At 36.8% G+C, this 16,305-nt stretch overlaps 1 protein-coding gene across 6 annotated transcripts in view; it reads left to right on the forward strand.

The window, feature by feature from the left end:
- Positions 1-16,305, forward strand: part of OSBPL6 (oxysterol binding protein like 6) — a 90,423-nt gene that overhangs the window by 57,959 nt on the left and 16,159 nt on the right. For 3 of the 6 annotated variants that reach the window (XM_068195990.1, XM_068195987.1, XM_068195988.1), the window contains exons 4-12: positions 1,725-1,847; positions 3,768-3,821; positions 4,494-4,607; positions 4,725-4,889; positions 5,400-5,532; positions 5,953-6,056; positions 6,897-6,989; positions 11,807-11,881; positions 16,094-16,259. In XM_068195990.1, the coding sequence (XP_068052091.1) occupies positions 1,725-1,847; positions 3,768-3,821; positions 4,494-4,607; positions 4,725-4,889; positions 5,400-5,532; positions 5,953-6,056; positions 6,897-6,989; positions 11,807-11,881; positions 16,094-16,259 (1,027 nt within the window). The remainder of the gene's footprint in view (positions 1-1,724; positions 1,848-3,767; positions 3,822-4,493; positions 4,608-4,724; positions 4,890-5,399; positions 5,533-5,952; positions 6,057-6,896; positions 6,990-11,806; positions 11,882-16,093; positions 16,260-16,305) is intronic. The other 3 variants (XM_068195989.1, XM_068195992.1, XM_068195991.1) reach the window with 2 other exon arrangements.

Here is a 16,305-nt window from a genome sequence, read left to right on the forward strand (position 1 = left end):
CACCAAAACTGTGGGATGAGGCACAGTTAGGATTGTTAGGAGGGTTTTAAGAACAGCTTGTGGCACTGATGCAGCAGGAGACAAGTATCCTTCCTCACTGTACTGAATAATTACTCATTTTATCCCTCTGTAGCTGGTCTTTTGTTTAAATGAATAGCTATATGTGATTGTGTGGTTTCTAGTTGAGAATTAATCAATACTGATGTTATCTAGTAGATAAAAGACTTATGCCTGCAGCTGATCATCTAAAGGAGAAATCAATATGGTGAAGAATCAGTTGGCAGAGATGCAGAGACTCTCTGCTGGTGTATGACTTAGAGTTTAATTTGTCCCCCTCAAGTGCCAAGTACTCCCATGTAGGGAAAAAATAATACATATGTGCTTCCTCTGTAGAATGGAAATAGAACATTGAAGCAAAACATGGGGAAGTAAAATAAAGCTGCATTTTGAGTAGGGGATTTACAGACAATGAGATAATTAGTTCATGGTTATTCAGGGGAAACTAAGCTGAATAAAGGGTTCTATTATAATTTATGGCTGTATTTATTATTTGGGATAGAGCTTTTCACCCTTCTTAAAATACCAAGACCTTATTCAAAATTTAGTTTTGAAATTTGCTGTTATTTTGCAACTATATTTTCATAATAGTAATGTTGATGTTATCAGGGCTGTGTAGTTTATTTGGAGGTGTTGTGAAAGACTGACAGCACTTGGCTCTGAACAGTTTTGTTGGAAATATGGAGACAATTTTTTCCCCTTTAAATATTTGATGCTATATGACCTCCTTCCTCTCTTGTTAACTTTTCATAACATTGCTAGGAGTTATGACAGATCAGCTGAAAAAATGCAAGTTTACAGCTTTGTAAAGTATAATTAGTAAAACATAGTCTGAGGAATCTGGCAGTAAGAGATTTTTAAACTGGTGCAGAATTTTTTTAATTACAGTAGTAGCAAGAGGATAGAAATACACTCTAAGAGAAAATATTACTCCATCTTTTTCTCTTTAAAAACACTGTTCTTTACCTGTTCACTCGGTTACAGTGTAAATCTGGCTTGAGCTGCACCAGTCACCATGCAAAACAAGTGATATATACCAGAAATATGCTTTAATTGGCTCCATGAAAGGCATACAACTGGTTGTATCTTGAATGATACTGTTCCTCTGTTTTTCTCTAGAGAGAAAATTAGTTAGCTTTCCTATAAATTTCTCATAATACAGTGAAAATGAATGCAGGGGAAAAAAAACCTTTTTGCAGATTTCTGAAGGCTCAATTAGCAAGTGAAACTGCCATAAAATGCCTTTGAAGATTATCACTAGCTACACTCAAAATCAACAATAAAGCAACATCTTCTGCTAGTTTTTCTGCTAGTTTTTCTGATTTGGATGAAAAACTGGGGCATCCAGAACCAATGTAGCTTGTACTTTAAAGATCAGAAAATTTAAATTTCTTTATAATTAAGAAATATCACAAAGGGCACTCTTACTATGCATCTTACCTGGTAAGGGTTAGACATCTGAAAATGTTTGTATTTAGTAGTTTTAAATGAGATACAGCTAGACATAATATAGTGACCATGTAGTTTGGTACCTAAATAGGTTGATTTAAAAGCCTGGCTCCTCCTCTTTGTCTTGCATTGAAGAATTTGTGCCACTCCTAAATGCAATTTTTTACCATGTGTGTGCAAAATTAATTAATCAATGTGTCTTCATGGTTTTTCATCAGGAACCTGACAGCTGGGAAATCATAGAGGGTCTGAAAATAGGCCAGACCAATGTCCAGAAGCCAGACAAACATGAAGGTTTCATGCTGAAGAAGAGAAAATGGCCATTAAAAGGTTGGCACAAGGTAAATGTCTCATAAACCAGCCAGAATGTTATTACCTTATTTTATGAGCTGGGTTTTTTTTTTTTTTGTCTAGGCAAAATAAGGATGCCAAATAAATACCCACAATTTTGGTGTATGACTTTTTTTTCCATCTCTGTATGGAATTAGTTTGCAGACACAGTTCATGGCTCTCAAATCACAGACCTGCTGCCTAAGGTTGTATTCAAAATCCAGAGGGAATTTGTGAATAAAATTGATCTGACCCACCAAAAAAATCAATTAATGAGGTATTTAAGAATTTATGGAATAAACCACTGCTGCCACACTTTGAAAATACATGATATTAATGTGTTGCTATTTGGTGAAATGTCTGTTTTGGTATGGAGAGCAAGAGAAGTCCAACTTTCACAGTTCTGTAAAGGCAATCACTACTGATGATCTAGATGAATTTAAAGCAGTTACCTGTGCAGATAATTTTTAATGTGGTTAAGAACTTCACATTGTAGCATCCCCCTCTACTCTGCCCTACATTTCACCTTGGGAACTATGCTGAACTTAGGTTTTGAAACATTGGGTTTGTTAATAAGTTTGTTAGTGACCATATCTATGAAAAAAAAAATCCTAAAATGTTCTTGTTGTTTTGACATCTTATTCAAGAATTTATATCTCCAAATATGCTGGTTGCAGCTGGGGTAGAGAAAAGCACTGTTTTCCTGCCCTGTGTGAGATATTGCTACCATCTGTTGTGTGACTGACAGAATTTCTAGAACCATATTTGAGGAGAATTTTCTGCAGTCTAACTACTGACCTTGCTTGTAGCATTAATTTAGCAGGTTTACCTAAGGAAACCATTGTCCTTCCTTCCCATGTCATGACAGCTTTGAGAATCATGCAGAATATTTTGCTGTGTTCTGAGTTTTTACATAGATTAATGCTTTCGGTTACACTCTAAAAATAGGAGTTATTTGTTATTACTTTGCATGTTTTTAAAGTTATGATGATAAACACAAGTTAGCAAATGTCATTTCAAGTCCAGTTTCCTGCTAGGCTTTATGCTGTGTGCCAAAGTCTGCATTAACCTGACTGCAAAGCAGCTTGAGTGATCTGGTACAGACAAGCTAGGGCAGCTTTAATAGAGGGAGAAATACAGTGTGAATAGGGGATTCTGCTCAGAAATAAAGGTGTAGCAACAGCACAGGTACAGGCACCGTCAGGTTAGGCCAGTCCTGGTGACCTTGTCAGTGAAGATGCAGTGGCTCACCCTGTATCACTAACACCTGAAACATCAGCCCTCCCATCACCTGGGGGTGTTGCTGGGAATGCTGCAATGTTTGTTCCAGTACTAATACCTAGATTAACACTAGACAAGGTGTCTTCAGCACGAGTTACAATCTCCTCTGTACTTCACTGAGTACAGGTCTGTCATAAGGTGCAAAGTTTTGGATGGTAGACCAGGGTCTCTCACATGGTCTTCCTTTTGAGATGTAGATCTTGCCCTAGGAAAAACTTCTCAGTTTCTGGATAGGGAAGGTAGGTTGCTAATTTGAAATATGACCAGCTTTTGTGGGAAGAAAACAGGAACAAAATGAAGAAACAGATATAATTCTCTTGTCCTACAGTCTCTTTCTTAGAAGGTTTATTACATTGTCTGGAAAACTGAAAAAAAATAACCTTCATTATCAAAGTTCATTAAGATAAACCTAGAAATTAATGTTGAAAAAAGAGATACTAGGGTTTTTTTTTTGTTTGTTTAGAAGGTAATTGTTTTCAAAAAACAAGCAAGAAAATTATTTAATACTGTATTTATCCTCTCCTTCCAACCCCCAAACATTCCTTAATTGTTACAGGGTAATCCTTCTCCAGATGAATTGTTGTACACAGTTTAAATTGCATCTACTCATTAAGAAGGAATGTTGTTGGATTTTTTTCTTATAATTTCAGAGGTTTTTTGTCCTGGATAATGGAATGTTGAAATATTCAAAGTCACCAATTGATGTAAGTAGAGCTGAAGACTTTAAAATTTCTAATGAAGTGCAGCCTGCTCATACTCACTCTAGGCATATTTATGAAAGTACACACGTGAAAGTTGCTGATGATGGATTTAAAGATAATGTAAGATTTTGGTTATGTCTTCCAAGAATTCTATCTTTTTTACTTCTATGGAAATATAAATTAAATTACTAGAGGTAGTTTCTTGAATAAAGCTGCTTGAGAGATTAACCTGCCCATGTATTTTTCTTTTCGAATTTTTATGTCAGCCAGAGCTGATTATTCTGAGACATGTGGATAGGACAAAGAATTAATACCAATTATTTATATTTGATACCAATAACTACCAAGTCGTAGCAGTAGGTTGTTGAGTACTGTCTAATTTTCTCTGCTTCTTACTTACCTGTACCTGTGCACTGGTGTGAATAACTTAACACACCTTAACTTTGGAGTTGGCATTGTACCAACATTTCTTGTGAGATACTTTTGTGACTATAAATATAATAAGTGGTTAAATGGTTAATCTGGTTAGTCTGATTGCAGCTTTATTTTTTAATATGGCTTTATGCTATAATGTTATAAAATGGGAAACCATTTCAGTACTAGATAGTTTTCTGTTAAATATATAGAAAAAGTGCATGATACTTGTAAATTTTTACCCTGATGTTTTTATTTTAGATACAGAAAGGAAAGGTCCATGGGAGCATTGATGTTGGTTTATCAGTCATGTCTATAAAAAAAAAGGCTCGTAGAATAGATCTTGACACAGAAGAACATATCTATCACCTAAAGGTAAAGAGTAAAACTACATACTGTTTTTTCATCCTCAGTAGAAACGAATAAAATTGTAAAAGATTGTGCAAAAAAGTAGTATCTTGGATGCTTTCTTGATAGTAAATTTTTCTCCAGGTGAAATCCCAGGATTCATTTGATGCATGGGTTTCAAAGTTACGGCACCACCGGTTGTACCGTCAGAATGAGATTGTGAGATCTCCCAGGGATGCCAGCTTCCACATATTCCCCTCAGCATCTACTACAGAATCTTCACCAGCTGCCAATGTGTCGGATGGAAAGGTGTGCAGCGTTCTTTTGTTGAAAACTCATGGCTTGCTTGTGGGCAGTTTCAGTGGGCTTTTCTTCTAATGCCAATAGGGCAGGAGCTTCCAGTGCGGGAACCGACGGCCAGCGAAAAGCTGTGAGGGTGTGCAGCTGAAATCAGCTGAAATACTGTCTAATTTAGCCTTACTTCATTAGAATGGGCTGATGTAGAGATCTTGCAAAGTATCCACCACCCATACAGTTTACACTAGCCTTTGTCACCAGGTATAAATCTGTCTCTCTGCTGATTGTGTTCTTCCTCTTAAGGAACAGCTTTCATAACTGGTACCTAGCACAGTCCACTTGTGAGGTTCCTGGTTTGGTTCTCCAACATGCCATTCTGAAAAATCTATCTTTGGGAACTATGGAGACAAATCACAGATTTCACTGAAAATGCAATGCATAGTTTAGTTTCTATCCTGAAGTAATATAGTCATTACCCTGACAAAGCAGCATAGTAAATGTAAGCATTTTATTATGCTTTAGGTGCAACAAAATAGCTTCCCCTGGCAGCCTCCTATACCTTGCAGTAACAGCCTTCCTGTCACCTGCACTACTGGTCAGAGTAAAGTAGCAGCCTGGTTGCAGGACTCTGAAGAGATGGACAGATGTGCAGAAGGTTAGATTTTATCTTTTCATGCCTTGTTCTTTCAGCAAAACCTCTTGTTGTTATAAGAAGGAGTCCTGTAAGTAAGGTGGTTAAGTTGCATCTTTACATGAACACGTAGTAGCTTTTCAGATAATTGGAAACTTTTACCCTGTGGTGGGAGCTTTGCTCTCTATATGTTTTAAAATTTATCCTAATAATCTCTGCTATTTTGATGAATGTCATTGTTCAAATACGATCACTTCTTGAGGTCCAGAATTGTTGTTGACTCCTATCAAGTGTCCAACAAAACAAAACTTTTACTTGGATGCCTTACTACAAGGGGTTTGAACACTTAAATTTTATCGTGCAATTGAGTGCAAGCAATGGACATCATGGCAATAAAAAGTCTGAATTGAAGCACCTAATGTATTTTTATTTTATATCTCTTAGATCTTGCTCATTGTCAGTCTAACCTTGTGGAACTCAGTAAACTTCTTCAAAATTTAGAAATACTACAGAGGACTCAGTCAGCACCAAATTTCACAGACATGCAGGTAAATATGCTTGAACATAAATCATTACACTGAAATATTTGTTCTTTCTGTTAAGGGAAATATAGAGATGTTTTCTGTTAACTCAGAATGTTTATCTGATATAATAATAAATCTTGGATGAAATGCTTATATGTCTACTTTAATTTTGTGTAATACTGTTTCTGTTTCATGTGTAAACAAGTAATTAAGATGTCATCAGTATTTGAGTTAAATAGGACAAATCAAATGATTAAGTAATTTGCAAAATAAAACTGAGGACTGTTACAATAGAACACATGTATAAATTGAAGTTATATTTAAGGAGTTTTTGTTGTGTTAAGATAATATTTTAAGTTTTTTAAGGATTGGAGACCCAAAGACCCTCAAAGATGAAGTTGCATGCTCTAGAAAAGGGGGCATAGTACAAAGGTCCCAAGTTTTGGACTGTTTCCCAGTTCAGGGTGAGTTTTCCTCTTACCAGAAAGCAACAGCAGATTCTAAATCATAAATACTTTCTTCCATTTTCACTGAATCTTCTTGTCTGTTCAAATGTCTGAGTAGTACCACAACAGAAATCCCTGAGGATTTCAAGATCATGTCCTAAATATTGTGCACCCATGAAAAGCTAGGGTACCAGTAGTTTTGCTGAAGCAGCTAACTGTACCACGTGTTTATGGAAGCGTGTGGAGAGCTACAGTTGATCACTGCTCCAATTTCGGGCCCCAGCAGCAGCGTTCTTCTCCTTACTTCCTAATTTGTACTTGTCTAATGCTACAATTCTTTACTAACTTGCTGTATTGTCTGTGTTGCTTGTGTCAACTTAATAGCACTTTGTTGCTTTTAACTATTTGTGTAATGTAGGCTAACTGTGTAGATATTTCAAAGAAAGACAAGCGGGTCACGAGACGATGGAGAACAAAAAGTGTCAGCAAAGATGCAAAAATTCAACTTCAGGTACTGAATGCACTATGTTTTGCTTTTCACTGTACTTTAAGGTTAAATTCTAAGCATGAAATGATATATTAGCTGAAAGTAGGAAGTCAGTGTGCTGTCTTGCATGTTTCTGATGAAGAAAATTAAATCTCAGTTTGTTTATCAAAACCTAGAGGAGATAGTGAGAAAAGTACTGATTTTATTTTCATTCATATGAAAACATTGCCATCTAGGGAAAAGAGGAGGATCTGAATATTAGTCAATTAAGGTATTCAAAACTCAATATACACACACCATATAGGGATACTGCTATTCCATATCAAAGTTGCAAAGAAGGGCAGCTGCCTTCAAGTGAACAAGTGGCATCAAGTTAAAAGCAGAATGAAGTACTAAAAACACCAGTAGTCTTTGTCAAGACCTGTACTTGGAATATTACCAATTATAAGTACTTTCACATGCCTTCTGTTATGGAAAAGGCTAATATGGAAACAAATAAAATAACCAATAAGTAAATTATCTGAAGGAAGAATTTACTCCACCCTTCCCTAGAATGGAAAGCACAGAAATAAGCATATTGTGCATGTATTGCTGCCTTGTGTTTTGTTGGAAGTACTTGTGTATTCTGAAGTTTGATCTAAAACCTGATCTTTTTTATAATTAAGCAACTGATAATAAGGACTATTCAACTGGCTTTGGGAGCCAACAATCACCACTGTGATGTCTGCTACTGAGTAAATAAATGTCAGCAACTTTTAATCCATTCAAATATCTTGAAATTAGTACAAACTTTGAAAGCTTTTAATATGTTCCCAAGAGGCACATTAAAGAGTTTTCATTTAAGATCAATAATCTTAAGGAAGAAAGAGATGATAGTTGCATCAGCTTTCTCATTGCAGCTCTTGTAGTTTATTTTTCTTTTTACCTATTATACTTTGAAAATCACAATAGGTAGAACAATGAGGCATCTGTTTGGATTAAAAAGGTTTATTAACAAAGGAATTCTTGTGGTTGATGTCATGTCGTGCAATTGAAGGATCACAGTTTTTCCCTGGTGCTGAATAACACAGGGAAATTAAAAAATCAGTAAATGCATGCAAGCACTTCATGTCTATGAAGAGACAGTCACCACTGCATGTTCTTCTTTCATGCCATAGTAACCTCAGAGAAGGCCTATCCACAAAAATGATGAAAGCAATCAATGTATTACGATTTATGGTTGGTCCTAGTGAATAATGAGCTGTTCCCATGTTACCTACACTTTGCTGAAGTAACACTGGCCTGGGCTTCCATCAAACTGCTGTCTGTGTTTTGGCAGGGGTGTGCCTCAGCTCCTGAAAATTTCAAATAGCGTTGCAGGTTCCCCTGAGAGAATTTGAGTACATGGCATTGCTCTACATGGGTCTGTCACTTCTGGACTGATAATGAACTCTGCCTAACTTGGTTCAGCATTAATTCCTGCCAGAATTCTTGTTGCAAATATAAAGCTTATTTTGTTGCAGCAAATATTAAGTTATTGTTGTCTGATCTATAAATTAATTTGCAGTGAAACAGAAACAATAAAATTGTTCTACATTGTATAGAAGACAAAGAATACTTGATGGCTACTCCATTATCTTGCCTAGTTTGATAGACTCAGTTTATTCTTCCAAGGACTGTCCTGTCTTCTGAGTGCTAGAGCTGCGGTCTGTAGGAAGATGGCCTCACTGGCTCATTGTGTTTTTCCTAATTTGCTTAGGTTAACACTAAAATATGGATTTCCTCTGATGCCTACAAGCCCTTTAAGCTAATTCCCATTTTGTTCTTCTGATAGACATGCCTTCTACTTCATTGGTCTTTCTTATTGCTCATTTTTCCAAGACTGCTTCAAGTCTTTCTGAACTGTTTATCAGAATATCCCCTACTGAGAATCATTTTGTCTGATTTGTGATCATTGTTCTCATGGTACTTACTCATAATTTGCTATTGAAAGGTTGACATTTTGTACCGGTAAGATTTCTGTTGTACTATTTCTTTCCTCATACCTTCCTACTTCTCGTTAGTTTTAGGGAATAATGCTAATATTAACAAACTAACTTTCAGCTAGTTTCACTGTTAACTCCATTTGGAGTACTTGCACCTATTTTTTTTCATTTTTGGAGTACTTTGAACTATTTTCAGAATGAGCAGTTTTTAACTACATCAAAGACATTCTGATAGTACAATGTTGAGAGCATCCTTCTGGGTAGCATAAAATTAGGGGCTTTACACAAAGGTGTGTGCTTTGTGAGTGATGGGGAACGAGGGTATGATTTCTGCTGGCTCAGTATCCTCTGTGTATGAGGCAAGGAGGGAATTCTTCCATCCAGGTTCTGTATTGTACTTGTTAACATTCTTTTCTTAATGTTTCTATTGGATTCCTGCAAACACATTCTTGCAGTATGAATGCTAGGTGCATAATGTATTTAAAACATACTTTTTCTTGTAAGTAAATAGCTTGATTTGTTTCCTAGACATTAATATTACCACTTAAATATGCCAGTTTTGTGTGCAGTTGGCTTTGCTCACACAGCTATTAATAATTACCACTTAAATATGCCAGTTTTGTGTGCAGTTGACGTTGCTCACACAGCTAATCCCTGTAACTCGAGTGAGGTTACCCCCTGAAGTAAAAATGAGCATAGCATGTGTCTGTACATTTGCAGGTTTGGGTGTTTACTATTGCTAACTTGTTTAGAAGTAACAGCTGAATTTACAAGCCTTTACTCAAGAGTAATACATTAATTGCTTCTCTTAAGAGAGATTACTTTTATGAAGGAGGTTCATTTTGTTTTTAAAAAGCCTATTTAAAATCTTTTGAAAATGGCTTGCAACAACAGCTTAGTTGACCTGTATTAATTCATTTTACAAATTATACTTTTGTACAAGAACTGACTAGTGGGTTTTGTTTTGTTGGGAGGTTTTTTGGTTTGCTTTTTTTTAAAATTATTATTTATTTCCCTTTGGGTAAAAGGCTAAGTTATCATTCTCATGACAGCTTAAAAGGAAGAAAAAAAAACATTACTGCAAAACACTAAAAAACCAGTGATATTTTGGTTTCCCACAAAAGCTCAAAGTTCTAAAATTCCAAGACTTCACAGAGGGAATAGTTTAATAGAGAGCTGTGTATTATGGAGTAATCTGAAAAATCATCTTGCTTTACTGAGGCTTTCAGTTCAGAACTGAAACCAGACCCAGACTAGTTACTACTTTTTCCCTTAAGTAAGTATTTCTTTTTATGGCAACTCAGATTATGACCTCACTTTCTACTGTGTTGGGGAGAGTGTGTGGTTTTGCAAAGCTCACTATTCCCATTTTAACAATGCATACCTGCATTCATAATCTTGTATACATATAAATTTGTGCATCTCTCTCTCTGTACATAGGTTTGTCCCTATTATTTAAATAAGAATATTCTTCCGTACTCCTATTCACAGAATGGACATATTTTTTGGAGCACAAAGAGCTTTACATTATGCATATGATCTGTTCTCTGTTTTAACTGAGTTTGTTCTCAGTATTTCACAGGTTATGCACACATCATTTTAATGTGAGAATTGTATAAAATATTGCACCACAAGTCTTGTACTGTGATCATTAGACAATCCTTCCAGCTGTCAGTGGCATTGCCACTAATATCAGCCAGAGGGTGAAGTGTTTGGTCATTCTCCGCTGTCACAACCCTACTGGGAATGTTACAGAAGCAAGACAGTTCAGCTAATAATTGAAATACAATATCCTGTTCTTCAGCATGGTGTCCATTTGCCCAATCTAGACATTGTTATTTGTATGACAATCAGGCTTCTTGCAGAAAAAGTAAAAATGTATATAGATCTAAAATGCTGTAGTGGCTATGGGTGAAGAAAAATGTAAAGGAGTTGGGAATTGATTTCTAAAAGCAGAAACATGTATTTCATAGTCTTCCAAAATCTTAAAATTACTTCAAAATAATGGCATTTTGATTAAAGATTAAATAGAATGACTTTATGACAGATATGGAGCTCCTCTGCATTAGACAGTTACTTGCTTGACATTAATGTATAGTGAAAAATTTTCTTGCAAGTAAAATAAATGCAAACTTAAACAGGATGAGGCCAGAAGTTAGACATGCAGAAAAGGAAGCAGTTGTTGAAATACTTTGTTTTTATTTATGTTTCTTTATCTGAGTTTTTGCCTTGGTTTGGAAGCCAAGCCTTCAATAATGTATGGGAAAAGCAGGTGGAACTCAAAAAAGTGATATGTGGAGAAAATGATTCAATAGCTCAAGGATGGATGTGGAAATGCCAGAGCTATGTACAGGAATGTTTACTTCAGAAAACTCACTTGATAACATACACACTGAAAAATTTTACTGTTGAGCCACATGCATCTTCAGTGACCACAGTTTATGCACTTCCACTATTGCAAAGTGATCTCTGTCAGAATTCATCTTCTAGATGGTCAGGTGACTCCAGAAGGAGCTTGATTTTTGTTTTATTTTCTGGCATGCTGTAACATCCTTTTTGTTCTCTTATTCCATTATTGCCTTATTACTCTGAATGACAATGCTGGTTGATTTCTTTTTTGTAGCCTTAGTGAGTGCACTGCAGTCCAACTCATCTGGAGATAATTTTAGTGAAGTATCCAGCTTTTTATGTCTCTGGCATGCACAGCTGAAAACACATGATATGTCCTCAACATGTGTAGGCCATAAGAGTAAACAAAATGGAAACCCACTTAAAGACTCTCCCTCTCCCTTTTCTGATCACCTTTCATCTTCCTGTGTCCCATCACCCCTTCCCTTCTCTTTTTCTACTTCCTTCTTTTCTTGCATTCACTGTCAGGAAGGGCCGGCACCGAAGGGCCAGTTCAGCACAACACGACGCCGGCAGAGACTGGCAGCTGCAGTGGCTACAACAGTGAGTGGATTTAAAAATCAAGGGATAGCTCTAAGGATGGGACGCTGTGTAACTTGATTGTGTAATAAACTTATAAAAATGTTTCTTGCACTTTTTGGAGGTGTCTATGCTACCCCCTTTCAGCTGAGTTTCTTAGAAGTGGTCAGGCCCGACACAAATGTGTTCCATAAATGTGGGTCTGAGCTTGTGTACATGGTTCATGTCCCTCCTCCTCTATGTAAGTGCAAGTGATAGACTCAGGCCCTGCACGCAATAAGTCTTTTGACAGACTATACAGAACAGAAAAAAAAGATCAAATTCTGTTAAAAGATGTTGTGACCGTTATAGCAAGACAATAGAACTAAGGAGATTTGTTACAAATAACCGTGAAATTATAAAATTTCCTGCTATTTCTATAAGTAGCATAAGGTTAGCCTTTTCATTTGAGGCACTTTCTGTTTATGTTCCATAATCCCAAAAAGTCATATTACTACCTCAGTGTCTGTATGTAGTTTTGCTAATTCTCTAAATCTTTGTCAGAAAATAGAGAGCTATGAAATCAGCACTGGGTCTGGGAGTTAGTTGTGGGAAGTCCTGTTTGTGAAATTGAATTGCCATCAAGAGGATATCTTCAGCTGCTGCTTTATCAAGAAAGTACTCATTAGGAGGACCCAATATAGACATTTGTACTAATCCATCAACAGATAAGTACAACAGCTAGATAGGGAAGACTGTTCAGCCAAAGACTGAAGTGAGCTTTAATGCAAACTCCTTATCTATCCCAAGCAGCGAATGTCTTCACCAGGCTGAGGTATTCCAGGGTCTGCTGTACCAGGCCAAAGCTAAAATCCCTTAGATCTGACACAGTTTCTGGTTAAGCCTAACTATCTTGAGCTTCTGCTACCTGAACCACAAACTCAGTTATTGCTATGCTCTTTTAAAACATATGAGACATATCAGTGTTTCTCCAGCTTTGAAATTAACTCATCTAAATTTATTCCTCTGTAATCAGTTGATGCTGAATGCGTGCTCTGTAATTGATTGCTGTGTCGGTCTGCCTGCCTAGCACAGAAATCTGCCTGATTCCCAGTTTACAGGGCTGAGCAGTGTTGGAGGGAGGCTCTAACCAGAAGGCTCAGCAGTAGTTAAACAGCTTTGGCAAGGGCTGTACTCCCTACCTAGGGAGTGCTTCTGTGGACAAACGCAGCTGGACCAGGGTTGGAAGGCACTAAGAGAACAGGGAATTGCTGAGATGTTACCTGCAGCTCAAGTGAGAACCTGTTGAGGGAGGTTCTGGAGGAGCTGGAGAAAATGCAGGAGGAAGGAAAGCTAGAGGCACCAAAATGACTGCGGCTGTTGCAGTGTTCCTGGCCATGGCCTGTTCTTCCTGGCTGATGCACAAAATGGTTGTTTCTCCCAGACAGTGAAGCTGTGTGCATGGACTGAGGGATACAGAATTATATCAGCTAAATGCACAGCAGAAAGAGGTTTTTCTTACAACCCACTCGGCCAGGAACAGTCTGTTCCTACATGAACACATAATTCTGAGGAAGGTGATGGATGAGTGGGTACAACACCTCTGGTGCAAAGCAGGAAGTCGGGACAAGGTTCATCTGAGGCTGTGTTGATAAGTGTCTGTATGGAGAAAACTAGAGGGATGGATCAAGAAGCTAAATATTTTTTCAAAAACCTTCAAAACAGCAACAATAAAAAAACAACCAAAAAGAGAATGAGTAGTAAAGTCAGGATCAAGTCACCATGAATACAGAGAGAAAGCACAGGCCTGTAAGGAAAAAAAGGGAAGAGAAGTATATTGGCAGTGTTTCCTGAACTGTTGCTTATTCAAGAGAATGAAAATGGCTGTTTGATGTGGTTTGTTTTTTTTTTCATCTGTTATGGAAAGTAGCTTGGAAACTTTTCTAAAAAAGTCAATGTCAATCAGCAGTTCAGTATTTTTGGCTCTTGAATTTAAAGCAGTCAGCAAGGCTACTTGTCTCTCTCATGTGAATGTATATTTATTGCAAGTAGTGTGACATATTTGTAGAACACATAAATTCCATTTCTAGGGCTTAATTGAAAATAGTATTTTTTATTTTTAATAAACGTAATTGCGGAAACCTTTCTTTTCAGCCTGGCTAGCTGAGGTTTGCGGCAGAAATGGTGGATCTAAAGCAGATCTCTTCAGCTTGATTCATCAGAGAGTGACTAAAGAGCCCCCCTGCATGTGTGGGCAGCCTGCCTGCAGCTCTGCCAGTCCCTGTGGGTCTGGGGAACCTCCCCCATCACCACAGGCATGTGGGGCTGGGGGGACTCTCCCTCAAGCTCTGACTTTATAGCTGGTGTCAGCTTCTTTCCTGCCTTCTGGGTGATCTGGAGGGTTGGGTATGTTCTTCATACACACAGGTACAGTGTAGATACCTACTTTGCCCTTCTGGAGCCACCTGGAGCAGTTGAAGCTTTGTGATGTTCCCAGCCAGAAAGTTCTGGATACATGCTCTCCCATTTAAGAACGGGAAAGGTTTTGGAAAAGAAATTTGAAATTAACCTATGTTTAGCCACAGGAGTCCATTAACCTGATGTTAGGCTGGGGTCTTGAGACAGGCAACCTGGTAATTGTGAAGAAGGTAAAGAGTTAAATACCCAGTACGAATGGAAGGAATTTATTATACATCTTCTGTTAACAAATTCTTCTTGATATGAGGCTAAAATGAGGTCCAATAAAAAAATATGTACTTTGTTGATATAGCTGGAAATCAAAATAAATGAGAGCAGTAATAAAGCTTATATGAGATAGGTGGCATAGAGTTACTATTTAATGTACTGTATGTGTCTGGAAACGGAGAAAGAACAGTGTGGAAAACATATTTCACAGAGTATGCTCATGAGTGGAATGAATAATAGATCCAACAGGATTTTGAGGGTTTAATTGGAAAATCAGAACCTAAACCTAAAATGTGTATTGATGTCAGTTTTTACAGGAAGGAATTGATAAAACTGTTCCCTGATCTAATTAAATAACAAAGTACCGCGTTCAACCACTGATGACAGTGGCTCTAGAAGTCATCTGTTGATAATAATTCTTAGTAATATGACTTTTTATGTTATCTTCTGCTCTTTATCATGACTTGGAAGAGACGTTTTATATTTTGGCCCCATTTTTCATATTTGAATGATTACATTGTGCTTCAGTGTGAAAATTCTTGATTTACACATTTGATCAATCTAATGAAATTAAATAGTTTTACTGTACTAAGCAGTATTTGATACATTAAACAGTGGTTAATATTTAAGTGATAAAATATAGTTCTGCATGTCTTTCTGTTGCATTTACAGTTGAAAATTGTGTTCTTGGCCTGATTTTCATATTAATGCGTATAAATGGTAGCATTAAAGTAAAATACAAAATACTCTTGCACACGCATCACTTATATAGCAGTGGTAGCCATACGGTACATATGTAGCATACAGGTAGCTGCTTAGTACATGATAAATGTATGTATAACTTAGAAAGTCTTGCATGTACTTTTTTTTTATTACTGTACCTGAAAAGTAGAGGAGAAAGTGAAGTGGGAAGATAATAAACTAAATTCTTTGCTTGATCTTACTAAACTGTATCTCTCTGCATTTATTTGTGGTCCATGTATTTTAAATGAATATCAGGTGGAGTTTTGATTTTATTTTGTTGTTGTTATTGTTTGTTTGTTTAGTTAAAAAGAAAGTAGACTGTATGCTTCTTCCCTCTTTATAATTGCCAGTACAGTGAGTTTCAACTGAAGATTTATGAATAGTTTTGAAAAACTTCAACGATATATCAGATAATATTATATTCTATTTCTAGATCTCTGGAGGAACTTTCATACTTCAGTTGTTGGTATTGCAATAACAGACTCATCGACAATTACTCTCAAATGTCCAAATGCAAAGGAGCATGTCTCATGGTTCAATTTTCCAGTAATCTAAGCATTAGGAAATCATCCATTTTTTGTAAATGTTAGAATTTAAATATTCCATCATTAGCTGTTAGCTGAGTATTTAGGCCTTCTTTTTTCTATTTCAATGAAAAAAATCAAGAGAAATCTGCATCAGCTGTGTTGAGATTTAGGAGAGTAAGAAGTTACATGTTCACCCTTGCCATATTCTTCACATTGTGAACTAAGTCTTTTGTTTTGCTTCAACAGAGTCAAAAGTTTGGTTACACCTTATGCAACAATTCTTTTCTGTTTCTCGCTGTAGGTCCCTTTCAGTGCTACAATGTCACCCGTTCGATTGCATTCATCCAACCCCAACCTTTGTGCAGATATTGAGTTTCAGGCTCCCCCAAGCCATGTAACAGACCCTCTGGAGTGCTCTACTGAGTACATGAAGCTTCAAGAAGAATTCTGCTTGATGGCACAAAAAGGTAGCTGAAGATGCCAAGCCTTCCCTGTAATGTGCTTCTCTGTTGT

Source organism: Anomalospiza imberbis, chromosome 7 (genome assembly GCF_031753505.1).
Source record: "Anomalospiza imberbis isolate Cuckoo-Finch-1a 21T00152 chromosome 7, ASM3175350v1, whole genome shotgun sequence".
NCBI lineage: Eukaryota > Metazoa > Chordata > Aves > Passeriformes > Viduidae > Anomalospiza > Anomalospiza imberbis.